The sequence below is a fragment of the Macaca mulatta genome, chromosome 7 (assembly GCF_049350105.2).
Source record: "Macaca mulatta isolate MMU2019108-1 chromosome 7, T2T-MMU8v2.0, whole genome shotgun sequence".
Classification (NCBI taxonomy): domain Eukaryota; kingdom Metazoa; phylum Chordata; class Mammalia; order Primates; family Cercopithecidae; genus Macaca; species Macaca mulatta.
The window spans coordinates 164,728,298-164,742,433 of record NC_133412.1 but is presented as its reverse complement, the minus strand read 5'-3'; the positions used below and the strand labels follow the sequence as shown (position 1 = coordinate 164,742,433).

Genomic DNA, 14,136 nt, shown 5'->3' with positions numbered 1-14,136 from the left:
AGAAAGTAAATCTTTCACTTAGTATCAACTAGTGCTGTTATTAAATGGTATTCATTCAGTACACACGCGCCTGCGCTTCATGTCCACCCACACACATACAAGATGAGTGCTCTATATAGCCAATGAAGTCAAGATCAGTTCCCTCATTGCCCAGAAGATGCAGATACAAAATAGTTAATTTAAAAGAAAGAAGATTACCAGCTTGTTCTTAAAGTGCTTTGCTTCATCATTGATCTTGAAAATACTAGAAAGAAGTTGGTATTGTTTTTATTTTTCCCATAGATGATGCGTAAAGGTCGTGACTTTTGGGTTTGACATCACCCAAATAGTGGATAGGAATGCTGGTATCAACTCCTAAATATCTTTAGTTGTGATTTATTTGTCCACCAAACATTCATACAATATATTTTCTTGATAATTTGATAGTCTGATATAATACTGTGTTGCATTTAGTATTCTTAAGAAAACTTAAGTTTGATGGAAAAATGAGAGCCTGGAATCTTTGGCTTTGATCCCTCCATACTGAAATACATTAAATTCATATTTTGAAGTTGTATTCAGCTGAAGAGTAAAAGCACATTTTAAGAAAAAGGAAAGATTGAAACTTTTGAGAATTAGTGAACAAATTCATGTGTCTCAGCCTATAGGTTGTTGGGTGATAAGCAAGATAATTTGGAGAAAAGTTGCTGTAATATTTGGAATCTTCAAGGAAAACAAGAGCAGTTTCTAAAATTTTATAAACTTACTAGATTTGTCAAATAGGTAATTAAGAGCATATGTCTGGCTATACCCTGACTTAAGCATCAGCCTCCAAATGATTCTGAATATACATTACAGCAGAATGTGTTATTGGCTTTAGGCTTATCCTAGTAGTCTTTATTGAGCTGATAATCCTAAGTATTTATCAGAGTTTTAGGAGCCATCTAATTTGGGCAAGTTGTTCCCCGCACCCCCAAGATGATTGTTATTTTCCCCCAACTTTGTTTTCATCACTAAGAAGTAGTACCAGCTGGGCACGGTGGCTCACACCTGTAATCCCATCACTTTGGGAGGCCGAGGCGGACAGGTCACAAGGTCAGGGGATCGAGACCATCCTGGCTAACACAGTGGAACCCCGTCTCTACTAAAAATACAAAAAAAAATTAGCCGGGCATGGTGGCGGGCACCTGTAGTCCCAGCTACTTGGGAGGCTGAGGCAGGAGAATGGCGGGAACCTGGGAGGTGGAGCTTGCAGTGAGCCTAGATGGTGCCACTGCACTCCCGCCTGGGTGACAGAGCAAGACTCCGACTCAAAAAAAAAAGTAGTGTCTATATTATGACTAGTTTTCATAACAGGATGTATCTTTCCCATCCTGATCATGAGGAAACTGAGGCTCAGAAAGGTTACCTAACTTTTTAGGCATCACCTGCTACATAGATGGTGGTATTAGAATTTATACTGTGGCCTCTTTACCTCCTAAATTTCTTAGTATTTTCATTCCATGCTATTTTGACGGAAAATAATGTAATTTAATTTTGTCTTACATGGAGCCTTATAATAAATGCTCAGTATCTACTGAGCAGATAACCTTGTAAAGTATTTAGGCTGCCAGAATTATAGATTAGCTGCAAATTCTTCTACCTGTTGTTCTGTTCTGGTGAATTATAAAGGTAAACTAAAAATGAAACCTTACTAATTTTTGGCATGTTAATCTTAGAATGTTAATAGTTTTGACCCTGAACTGCTACTCAGTCTGGATCAGATGGCCTGCCTGGGATCTGTGATAGCTGGAAGTCCTATAAGATAGTGTAAAAAGGGGAGTTTGAGGTATTTTCCAAAATTCTGAATAAAAATTATAGACTTAGTAATACTGCACAACCAAATCAGATTCTCATTTATTTATTTCTGACTGGCAGCACTTTAGTCCAGCGAGACTACTGGTCTCTTGATTGACAGTTGTATAAATGACTGAACAGAGTTAATATGCAGTTTAGCAGATAAATTTTTCATTTTTATTCTTTTAGAGGTGGGGTCTTGATATGTTGCCCAGGCTGGAGTACTGGTTCACAGGTGTGATCTTAGTGCACTGCGGCTTCCAACTCCTGGCCTCAAGCAATCCTCCCTCCTCAGCCTCCTAACTAGCTGGGACTACAGGTATACACCATTGTGCCTCGCTTAGACACATTTTTAAACATGGAATCCATTTGTGTTATATTGAGATGTGTTCTTGGCTAGAAGTGGTGGCTCACACCTGTAATACTAGCACTTTTAGAGTCCAGGAGTTTGAGACCAGCCTGGGCAACATGGCATAACTCCACCTCTACAGAAAATACAAACATTGGGCATGGTGGCACATGCCTGTAGTTCCAGCTACTTGGGAGGCTGAGGTGGAAGGACCACCTGAGCCCAGGGAAGTAGAGGCTACAGTGAGCCATGATGGTGCCACTACACTGCAGCCTGAGTGATGGAGACACCATCTCAAAAGAAAAAAAACAGAAGTCCTTGCTAGTGAGAAAGATTAGAAACTGCTGCAGTAGAATCACAGGTCCTTAAAAGTACCTTAAGCTAGTCCTGTTACCTCCTCAATACGGGAACCATTGTCATCCCGATGGATGCCCAGTCAGGTTTTGCATGTCTGTTTTTGGTTACTTACTAGTAAGATTGAATTATTTTTTTCTTTATACCATACTCCAATCCATCTAACTTTACTCTTCTAAATTCTCTTTGTACCAGCTTGAAAAAACACCGAGTGGCATAGCCCTTCAGATTTGGAAGTTAGCCATTAAATGTGACTCTCCCTAGTACCATTCAATATTTCTTGTATGAGATGATTTATAGATTGCTGTCAATGAGAGGGCCCTTTTTTGAAATGGTTGATTGCTATCGAAGAGTATGTATATTTATTTATTGCCAGTAAGATTTGAAAGGATTTTTTTTTTTTTTTTTTTTTTTTTGAGACAGATTCTCACTCTGTCACCCAGGCTGGAGTGCAGCGGCACAATCTCGGCTCACTGCAACCTCCGCCTCCCAGGTTCAAGTGACTCCCACGTCAGCCTCCCATGTAGCTGGGATTACAGGCATCTGTCATCATGCCCGGCTAAAATTTTTTTGTATTTTTAGCAGAAACAGAGCTTTACCATGTTGGCCAGGCTGGTCTTGAACTCCTGACCTCAGGTGATCCACCTGCTTTGGCCTCCCAAAGTGCTGGGATTAGAGGCATGAGCCACCACACCCTGCCAAAAGGACATATTAGGCCTTAATAAATAGTTTGACTCTTTAATTTTTTTTATTTTTTTATTTTTTTTGAGACAGAGTTTTGCTCCTGTTACCCAGGCTGGATTGCAGTGGCGCAGTCTCAGCTCACTACAGCCTCTGCCTCCTGGATTCAAGCAATTCTCCTGCCTCAGCCTCCCACGTAGCTGGGATTACAGGCACACGTCACCACGCCCGGCTAATTTTTGTATTTTTAGTAGAGATGGGGTTTCACCGTGTTAGTCAGGCTGGCCTCAAACTCCTGACCTCAGGTGGTCCGCCCACCTCGGCCTCCCAAAATGCTAGGATTACAGGCGTGAACCACTGCGTCCAGCCATATATTTTTATCATACCATGCATATCGTAGAATATATGCTGTTGGTACTATGAGGAATATAAAATGGTCTCAGTATTGTATGTGCAGTGTCTTGCTGAGATTACATCTTAATAAAAACTGTCGAACTATTCATTAAATTTTCATTAAAGTTCTGTCTAGATGGCCAGGCACTGTGGCTTATGCCTGTAATCCCAGTGCTTTGGGAGGCCAAGGCGGGACGGCCTGAGGCCAGGAATTCAAGACCAGCCTAGGCAACATGACAAGACCTCCATCAAAAAACTAAAAAGTTCTGAGTAGGAATGAAAGTGTGGTAGGTGCTAGGAGTGTGCTGCTGCTTGAACCATAGCACTTCGCTAAGTTTTTTTTTTTTTTTTTTTTTGAACCTATGTACAGGTAAATGCTCACATACTACAAATTTAGCCAATAATTTCAAGGGCTTCGTGGATCTCAGAAGCCCCTGGTGAAAAACACCTGCTGACAATAGAGGGAAGAGAGAAAGAGTTGTTTTAACCCTATCGTCCTAACATGCCCTAGCTATTTTATACTTAGATTTCCTCTTTGGACATTTTAATGACAGCATAAAATACAAGTCAGTATGATTGGATAGTGTTAGTGTAATTGGTATGTTTTCATCTTTTGCAGTGCCTGAAAAGAATATATTCCATATATTGGTTTAAGTTGTCCTTAAGGAAACATTATTTTTGTTTTATAGATTGGGGGAAGTGAAGTGTAAAAAGTCATTGTTTTGAAAAAGAAAGACATTGATAATTGCCAGTATTAGTGTTGCAAGAAGTAAAAATGAGCACAGTTTTATTTCCTTTTGTTTGTTCATTTTCGTTTGTGATAGTGTATGTTAATCATTCAGACTCCTTTTATGTTTCCAAAGGACACTCTGATTGTGTGGTCTGAAGCAGAAAATTATGACTTGGCCCTTAGCTTTCAAGAAAAAGCTGGATGTGATGAAATTTGGGAGAAAATATGTCAGGTAATTTTTTAAATAAAAAATCAACATGCTTTCTTTAAGTGTTTATTTTTCGCCATGCTTTCAACTAATGCCCAAGAGTTTAAATAAATTTCAAATTGATCTTTTGAATTCACTGCTGCTTTGAACTTGATTTAAAGGAAGGTATAATTTATTGACACTAAACTCTCTAGCTCATACCTTTGCTGAACTCCAGTGTTTTATATCCACCTGCCTTTTTGAAACTTTCTCCTTGTGTGTTCACTAGCATCTCAAATTTAGTACTCCAAAACCAAACATAGCCTTCCCACGTACATCTATCCCGTCTTCTTCTAAGTGCCGTCCAGTTGCTGAAGTCAGAAACTTGTGGATCATGTTTATCCTCAATCGTCGCTTTTATCCATTCAGTCCCCCCATTTATTATCTCGATAATAAATCTTGATCCATTGGTTTATCTTCATTTTTACTATTATAGTTTTCCAAGCCACCATCATTTCTTGCCTGGTTTATTGGTTTTGTCTTGACTGATCTTCCTAAATCAACATTTTAGCTACAGTGATTTGGTGATCTTTTTAAAAATGCAAGTCTGATCACATCACTCTTTTGTTTATAACTTCTTGTGGCTCTTGAAAGAAAACCCACCCTTGTACTTGTCTTGAGCAGTATGGCTCTTAGCTGACGATTCAGCCTTACTCTGCCTCTAGGCTTGAATGTTCTTAATTTATTCTGGAGTTTCCCTAGTGACATAATCGCAACCTTTTGTGAATTTGCATTTGTATGTGCTCTAGTTGCTGATGCCATTGGCTCTTGGTATACACTCGTTTAGGCCATTTCTTTCCAGAGAAGATTTCTCCATCTCCATGTTTACTTTATCTGGAGAATAATCTTCACCAGATTCCTTAATTCCTTTGAGTGTGGCCCTCAAACCAGCAGCACAAGCATGACCTGGGAACTGACAGAAATGCAAATTCTGAGACCAGCTCCCCTCCCGCCGACCCTAGACCTACTGGATCAAAAACTGCAAGTAGTGTCCAATAATTGTTTTTTAAAATCCTGTCTTAGGAATTCTGTTTTCACAAGCCCTGTAGACCAGACTTTTCTCTTTAAAGGACAAGATGGCAAATATTTAAGGCTTTGCAGGCCATATAGTCTCTGTCACAGCTAGGTCAACTCTGCTGTTGTAGTTGGGAAGTAGCCGTAGACAGCACATTAATGAATGGAGGGGCTGTTTTTTAGTAAAATTTCTATTTACAAAAACAGGCGCAGACCAAAATTCAGCTATAGTTTGTCGCCCCCTGCTTTTGGTGATTCTGATGCACCCTGAAGTTTGACAGCCATAGCATTCATAGAAGCTCTAGTGTCCTTAGCACAGTTTTTTCTTAACTTGTGGAATTTATTTCAACTATATATTCTACTTAGCTGTGATTTTCATACATTAAGCTGTCTGTTAAGCTGTCCCTTCTCTGAAACATGAAAGGACTAACATTTATATCTGAATACCATCCATCTTTTTAGTTTTTCTTTGCTTTCTGTCCAACAATTCTATTTATAGCACATTTCTCTAGATTTTGTCTTGTAGAGTTCTCCCAAAGAGAGAGAGGTGACTTTAATGAGTTCAGGCTATGTTAATAGCATCTGTTATTCAGACAAATGTTGTTCTCCTCTGTTTCATGTTTCTGAATCAAACAGTCCCACTCTGGATGCGGTCTTCCTTTATGCCAGTGTGCAACTCAAACCTGAACTCGGTCTGTCATTGTCATGCCTGTCTCTCCTTTAAGATTGTCTGATCTTTACCTTTGTTCAGTCTTGAATGCTATAAAGTTTTCCGTCATCTAAAGTTGGGGCACAGATAGTAGTACTTGCATGCTTTCTCTATAATAATTTTATCACTAACTGCGTTATATTCTTGTATTCCCTTTCAACATTTACATAGTTTATGTTCAAGGTGTCATTTCTCAGTCACTATGGGTTCTGTCTGAACTTCTCAATCATTTTCTAGATCCAAGAAAGTCATTACATTTTGCTCTCTGAGATGTTAAATGTTTTTCTGTTTCTTGAACCATGTTCACCAATTTTTGTCTGAACTCAAAAAGATGGCATTTTTAATATAATAAGGGTACTCCTCTCTTTTCATTTGGTTTGCTAATCAAAATCTAACATTTTTCTGTGGTAAAATCATGGTTTGGATATTAGGAACTTAAAATTATAATGAGAGCTTACATAATTAACAAATTCAGAGCCAATGTGAGACCATGCCAGGTACAAGCCATGAATGTGACTTGACTTGCCTCCTTTCAGTGTTGCTGTCCACTTGGTTGAGGTCAAGACCATATCACCTTGCAGCACATTTCAAGAAAAGTATTCCAGGTCATCATCTCTTCTAGTGTCTATCAATGCATCTGTTTATTACACTAAGCAATTTAAGCTTCTTGGCTTTTTCATACAAGGTCTAATTTTTTTCATCCCTTTACATTCTACTTGGCCTTCTACTTGCTTTAGTGGTCACTGTCTCAAATTGTAGTGCCACAATAACAAAACTGGTTTCCTTTCAAAGTTTATCCTTGACCTTTTGTTACAAAAAAATGCCTTACTTTAAAATGTAGTCAATGTAAGTTACCTTTTTATAATAAGAGCCCTTCCAGTGGCATAAAATTAGGTTTTATGACAGATTTTCGGGCTCCTAGAGGGATCCTGAAGGCTACAGGTTAGGGTGTGTAGAAAGGAAGATATTTTCGTGGTTTGGTTACTTAACCTTCAGCAGACCTTTTTTGGGGATAACTCGTACTACATATAGGTTGTATTTACTTTATATGTGGCTTCATTTTTATGTAGGTACTCTTGTATTCTGCCTAGTGTTTTTTAAATCCTATTTTTGGGCTGTCAGTATTTATAGCAAATCAGTGACTCACTTTGGTCCAAAGCCAGTTTGTTCATGCTCTTTGGCCCTTGGTTTCTACAATCAATTGATGTTAAGTATTTTACTTTTTGCTTATAATTATATATATTTTCTGTGATCATAACGTTATGATATTTGGTGTTTGTTTGGTCGTCACCTCAGAGTTAAATATTGAAGAGCTTGGTGGTGGCAGCTATCCTTTAGCACAGTCCTAGCACTGTTGCTGAGACTTGCCCTGGTCTACTGGAAAAGAGGGCCAGGGATATGAGATGTTAGTGGCTGTTTTAGCATCAGGCTTCTGTTGTGAGTCTGCAGAGGTCTGTTTCATAACAGTCTCACTTAGTTTAGCCTGTCCTAGAAAGTTGTTCTTGCCAGCAGACCTCATGCTTTATAAGGAAGCTCAGTCTGTTTTTGAACTTTGACTAACTTCCTTAAAATTGAAAGTATACGTTATTTGGAGAAATGTAATGTAGAAAAATAGGCAGTTTTGTCTTGAAAATTATCATTATGGGTTTCTTACAGCATCTCTTGTATTCATCTTAGAATATCATTTAGGCTTGCTGTTCAGTTGTTATATATTTAGTCAGCAATTAAATTTTTTTTCCATAGGTTCAAGGAAAGGACCCTTCCGTGGACATCACTCAGGACCTTGTGGATGAATCTGAAGAGGAGCGTTTTGATGATATGTCATCGCCAGGCTTAGAATTGCCATCTTGTGAATTAAGTCGCCTTGAAGAAATTGCAGAACTTGTGGCATCATCTTTACCTTCACCTCTTCGTCGTGAAAAACTTGCACTGGCACTAGAAAATGAGGGTTATATTAAAAAGCTCCTGGAGCTTTTTCATGTGTGTGAGGATTTGGAAAATATTGAAGGACTACACCACTTGTATGAAATTATCAAAGGCATCTTCCTCTTGAATCGAACTGCTCTTTTTGAAGTTATGTTCTCTGAAGAATGTATAATGGACGTCATTGGATGTTTAGAATATGATCCTGCTTTATCACAACCACGAAAACACAGGGAATTTCTAACGAAAACAGCCAAGTTTAAAGAAGTGATTCCCATATCAGATCCTGAGCTGAAACAAAAAATTCATCAGACATACAGAGTTCAGTATATACAAGATATGGTTCTACCAACTCCTTCAGTCTTTGAAGAAAACATGTTATCAACACTTCACTCTTTTATCTTTTTCAATAAGGTAGAGATTGTTGGCATGTTGCAGGTGAGTTAGATCATTCCTTTTTTCATACTTCAAGAGATGCAGCAAAAACAATTTGCTGCTTTTAAATACATATATTTTTAATTTTGTTAATGTATAAAGTTAAGTATTTGTGAGATATTTTAAGAGATTATAATATATAATAATACTGTGAGACCAGAAGGTTACTGTATCTCGGGTAGGAGAGGTAAGTGTGATAAATGTAGTTTGAAGAAATGGTACAAGGGGATGATTTTTTAGATACTGGGTCTTGCTCTGTTGCCCAGGCTATAGGGCAGTAATGCAGTCTCAGCACACTGCAACCTCCACCTCCGTTTTCCTGGCTGAAACAATCCTCCCACCTCAGCCTCCTGAGTAGCTGAGACCACAGGTGTGCACCACCACCCCCAGCCAATTCTTGTATTTTTTGTAGAGGTGGAGTTTGTCATACTGCCCAGGATGGCCCCAAACTTCTGAGTTCAAGCAGTCTGCCTGACCCGGCCTCCCAAAGTGCTGGGATTACAGATGTGAGCCACTGGGCCCAGCCTGACTTTTTTCTTTTTTTTTTAAATAAAGTTGGGGTCTTGCTCTGTTGCCCAGGCTGGAGTGCTGTGGCACAGCCATAGCTCATTGCAACCTTGAACTCCTGGGCTTGAGCCATCCTCCCACCTCAGCCTTCCAATTAGCTAAGACTACAGATGCATGCCACCATACCCACCTTTTAACATTTTTTTTTTTTTTGTAAAGAATGGATCTCACTTTGTTGCCCAGGCTGGTCTCAAACTCCTGGCTTCAAGCAAATCTCCCACCTTAGCCTCCCAAAGTGTTGGGATTACAGGTGTGAGCCACCATACTCAACTACAGGAGGATAACATTAATGAAGTGGTTGAATGCTGAACTTTGGGGTTATTACTCTATGAATTATGCATAGAATAGAACAGATTGGAAGAGGAAAGAGTGAAGCACAAAGCCAAGAGAAATGTCACTAAATACAGAATATAAATTCGAATGAGAATTGTGGGCCAGGCACTGTGGCCTGTCTCTACCAAATAAAATAAAATTTAAGGCGAATTTGTAAAAATCCCAGAAAATGATACAGTAAGGGTCCAGTTTCAGGGTCTAGGAAATGTAGCAGAGGAGGCAAATTATAACTGCATGTATCCCTACCAAAAGCCACGTTTTGTTAAGGAGTGTGCCTGTGGGTGAGTTAAACCCATGAACCCATGTGAATTTGAGTTTCAGCTCCGTCTGTCACTTAAAAACTCTCAGTAGCTATATGAGTTGGACAGCCTTAACTTCTTAAAGCTTCAGTTTCCCCATCTGAAGGATGGTGACATTAATGCCTACCCTGTAAAGTTGTCTGAAAATTAACTGAGGTCAGGCATGTAAAGAAAGTGTTTAGTATGATGTAAGATTCATGGGAATTTTTTAAAGTATCTGTGGATAATTGCTTATTAAAATGTAGATTTTTTTTTTCTTATAGTATGCCCAGTCTCTCTGATCTGGTGTTTTAGGGTGTTTGCATCACAATCCTCTAGGGTGCAGTATGGTGAATTCTGCACAAAACAGAGTGGAAGTCTCTGAGAGCTAGACAATAATTTGCGTTTGTAACACCCTCAAAGTTAGAAAACCTCTTACTGTGTCATCCCAGTGTGTGCATCTATTCTAACTGAAATAGAAGTTTACGTAGGCTGGGCCTAGTGGCTCACACCTGTAATCCCACCACTTTGGGAAGCCAAGGCAGGAGGATCGATTGAACCCGGAAGTTAAAGACTAGCCTGGGGCTGGGTGTGGCGGCTCATGCCTATAATCCCAGCACTTTGGGAGGCCAAGGCGGGTGGGTCACCTGAGGTCAAGAGTTCAAGACCAGCCTGGCCAACATGGCGAAAAGCTGTCTCTACTAATAGTAAAGTACAACAGTTAGCTAGACGTGATGGTGGGCGCCCATAATCCCAGCTACTCAGGAGGCTGAGGCAGGAGAATCATTTGAATCTGGGAGGCGGAGGTTGCAGTGAGCTGAAATAGTGCCATTGCACTCTAGCCTGGGCAACAGGAGTGAAATTCTGTCTCAAAAAAAAATGTTTGTTTTTTTTTTTAATTAGCCAGGTATGGTGGTGCATGCCTATAATCCCAACCACTTGGGGAGCTGAGTTGGGAGAATCGCTTGAGCCCAGGAGTTCGAGTCTGCAGTGAGCAATGATCATGCCACCGCACTCAAGCCTGGGCAACAGAGTGAGATCCTATCTCAACAAAGCAATAAGTTTATGTAGTACAAAGAAAGAATTGTTATTTGCACCCGTACACACACACACACACCCCCCCATGTTGTTTTTTATTCTTTGATGCCTATGATATTGTAAGAATAACAGATCTTTGGGAGGCTGAGGTGGGCAGATCACTTGAGGTCGGGAGTTCAAGACCAGCCTGACCAATATGGTGAAATCTTGTCTCTACTAAAAAATTAGCCAGGCGTGGTGGTGGACACCTGTAATCCCAGCTGCTCAGGAGAATGAGGCAGGAGAATTGCTTGAATCTGGGATGCAGAGGCACATGCCTATAATCCCAGTTACTCCAGAGACTAAGACAGGAGAATCACTTGCACCTGGGAGGCAGAGGTTGCGTTAAGCCAAGGTCGCACCGCTGCAGATAAGTGTAATATGACTTGGAAGATCTTTTAAGACTTTACCTCAGGTGTATAAATAAAATAATTATTTGAAACCTGCATTTGTTAAGTATAGAAAGGAAGACAATAAATGTAGTAAGAGCTGCTTGATAGTACACATTACATATAAAGCAGTATGTTTAATCATATGTCTGTTCCTGTTTAGAAAATTTTGTATTTCTAAAGTATTAGCCAGTGATAGCCAAAAAAAGGAAAAGTATGAATTAAAATACTGAGTTCTCCTGATCCTTTTCTTCAGCTCCATATGGTTCTGTTTTTGTTATGTGGGGATTTGTCACTTCTGTGTTTTCTTGGTCTTCGTACATGTAAAATGCCAGTTTTATTCATTAAGTATGAATAATTTCAAGTTGTTAAATCTTTGCTTCCCTGCAATATGCTGTGTAAAATATTGGCTGCCAATACGTCTGTTTCTCTTGATGCTGGACATTTCTATCCAAAGTGCTGCTGTGAAGGCTGTAGCATTTTACAAATGTTTTGGCAAGAAGTGATTGAGGTATAGTTTAATGCAGGTTCCTGCCCACTTTGTGTAGCCCCATGCACACATAATATCACGCCCTCTTAACACTGACTGCTTCCTTTGTAGTACCATAAACATTCTTATTTTCTCCACTTCTGTACCCCCAACTGCAGCAGTTCAGAGAATATCTTTTTTAACCATTTGATATCCATTTGGTAGAATATAGTGTATTGGGGAGTGTCTTGAAATTGGATGCCATTTGGGTAACGAACATGGTCAAGATCGTATTAGTGAGGTATGACCTGTTTCGACATTTTAGAAAAAGTAAAGGTGGGAATAACCGAACTAACTTAGTGCCACAGAAGATTTTTCTAGAGCACTCACAACAGTGAATGTGGAGCTAGTAATCTAATGGGAGCTTGTATACACATCCGTGTGTATGTGTATTTAGAGTGAGGCATGTCTAGGGATGGAGTGGTATTGAATCTACTTCCACTAGCTGAGGTAGTATGTAATTTAAATAAAATCTTTGTCGAGCATGGTGGTTCATGTCTGTAATCCCAGCACTTCAGGAGGCCCAGGCCAGTGGATTGCTTGAGGCTAGGAGTTCAAGACCAGACTGGCCAACATGACAGAACCCCACCTCTGCTACAAATACAAAAATTAGCTGGGTGTAGTGGTGTGTGCCTGTAGTCCCAGCTACTAAGGAGTCTGAGACAGGAGAATAGCTTAAACCTGGGAGGCGGAGGTTGCCGTGAGCCGAGATGGCACCACTGTGCTCTACCTGGGTGACAGAGCAAGACTTTGTCTCAAAAAGCAAAACAAAACAAAAGCCAGGATCTCGATGAAAAAATAGAGATGAGAAGCGTTGACCGGGCAATCATGAAGACTCTACCACCTTAATTGGGCTTGGGTGAATTTTAAAATCCAAGTCTCAATTTTAAAATGAAGTAAAACAAAAAGTTCTAAATTTTGCTTTTTAAATAATTGAGTCATTCTCTGTATCTTTAAAACACTAAAGTAGCTTTGTCTTCATTTTCATTCTCATTTGAGAGGTTGTAGAACCTACCCTTTAAAAGTTAAGGTTATAAAACCTATGAAAGTGAGGAGTCAGCAAGTGTTGGTCCTGCTATTTTTGTAAATAATATTTTATTGAAATGCAGCCATATCCATTCATTTACAGTTGTCTGTGACTACTTTCATACTACTGGACCAGGGTTTGAGTACTCGTAGTAGAGGTCACATGGGCCACAAAGCTCAAAATATTTACTACCTGGCCTTTAAATAGGCTTAGAAAATAGAACCTTGACAGAATTTTATACTTTAATAGTGTGGTTTTTCTTTCTTTTAAGAAAATAAAAAAACAGCATTGCCAATACCTTTCTTTTTTCAGTTATTGCCATTTATATTAAAGCGTCCTGAAATTATATTTTAGTACAATCTTAGCATTAACATAATTGCATTTGTCCTTTGTTTCACAGGAAGATGAAAAATTTCTGACAGATTTGTTTGCACAACTAACAGATGAAGCAACAGATGAGGAAAAAAGACAGGAATTGGTAAGAAATTAGATACTATGAAAGGCGTAAAAATAAAGCCACTGGCTGGGCTTGATGGCTCACGCCTGTGATCCCAGCACTTTGGGAGGCCAAGGTGGGTGGATCACGAGGTCAGAGACCAGCCTGGCGAACATGGCAAAACCCCATCTCTACTAAAAAGTACAAAAATTAGCCAATCATGGTGGCAGGCACCTGTAGTCCTAGCTACTCAGAAGGCTGAGGCAGGAGAATCACTTGAACCCGGGACGCAGAGGCTGCAGTGAGCAAAGGTCGTGCCGTTGTACTCCAGTATGGGCGACAAGAGCAAGACTCCGTCTAAATAAATAAATAAATAAATAAAACTTTTTATATCACTTATCCTTTTTTCTAATTTCAGGTTAACTTTTTAAAAGAATTTTGTGCGTTTTCCCAAACGCTACAGCCTCAAAACAGAGATGCTTTTTTCAAGACTTTGTCAAACATGGGCATATTACCAGCTTTAGAAGTCATCCTTGTAAGTTTTGTGTCTCCTTATTTTTAATTACCATTTTTTAATCCCAAAATTAATATTTTTAATGTAACATGCAAATATTCTATTATAGCCAATATTTCATCTTAGCTGGGTAGTTCATTAAGTTAAAGAAGCTATAAAATTGCAATGTTAGACAGTTTTCACACAGTATTGAAAGAATGCAGTTAAAGGAATTTTCCATAATTTAATGATAATTTGTCAGCTTTGCAGCTTATTAGCTGAAGTGTTAAAATAGAAAGGCAAACAAAAATATATGATTTAGAAAATATAGTTTTATCCATACGATAAGAGTTTTAT

The 14,136-nt window shown here is 39.2% G+C and overlaps 1 protein-coding gene across 3 annotated transcripts in view; it reads left to right on the top strand.

The window, feature by feature from the left end:
* PPP4R3A (protein phosphatase 4 regulatory subunit 3A) overlaps positions 1-14,136 on the top strand; it is a 51,018-nt gene that overhangs the window by 18,845 nt on the left and 18,037 nt on the right. For all 3 annotated transcript variants that reach the window (XM_015144381.3, XM_077941626.1, XM_077941625.1), the window contains 4 exons: positions 4,456-4,554; positions 8,036-8,653; positions 13,251-13,328; positions 13,705-13,821. In XM_015144381.3, the coding sequence (XP_014999867.1) occupies positions 4,456-4,554; positions 8,036-8,653; positions 13,251-13,328; positions 13,705-13,821 (912 nt within the window). The remainder of the gene's footprint in view (positions 1-4,455; positions 4,555-8,035; positions 8,654-13,250; positions 13,329-13,704; positions 13,822-14,136) is intronic.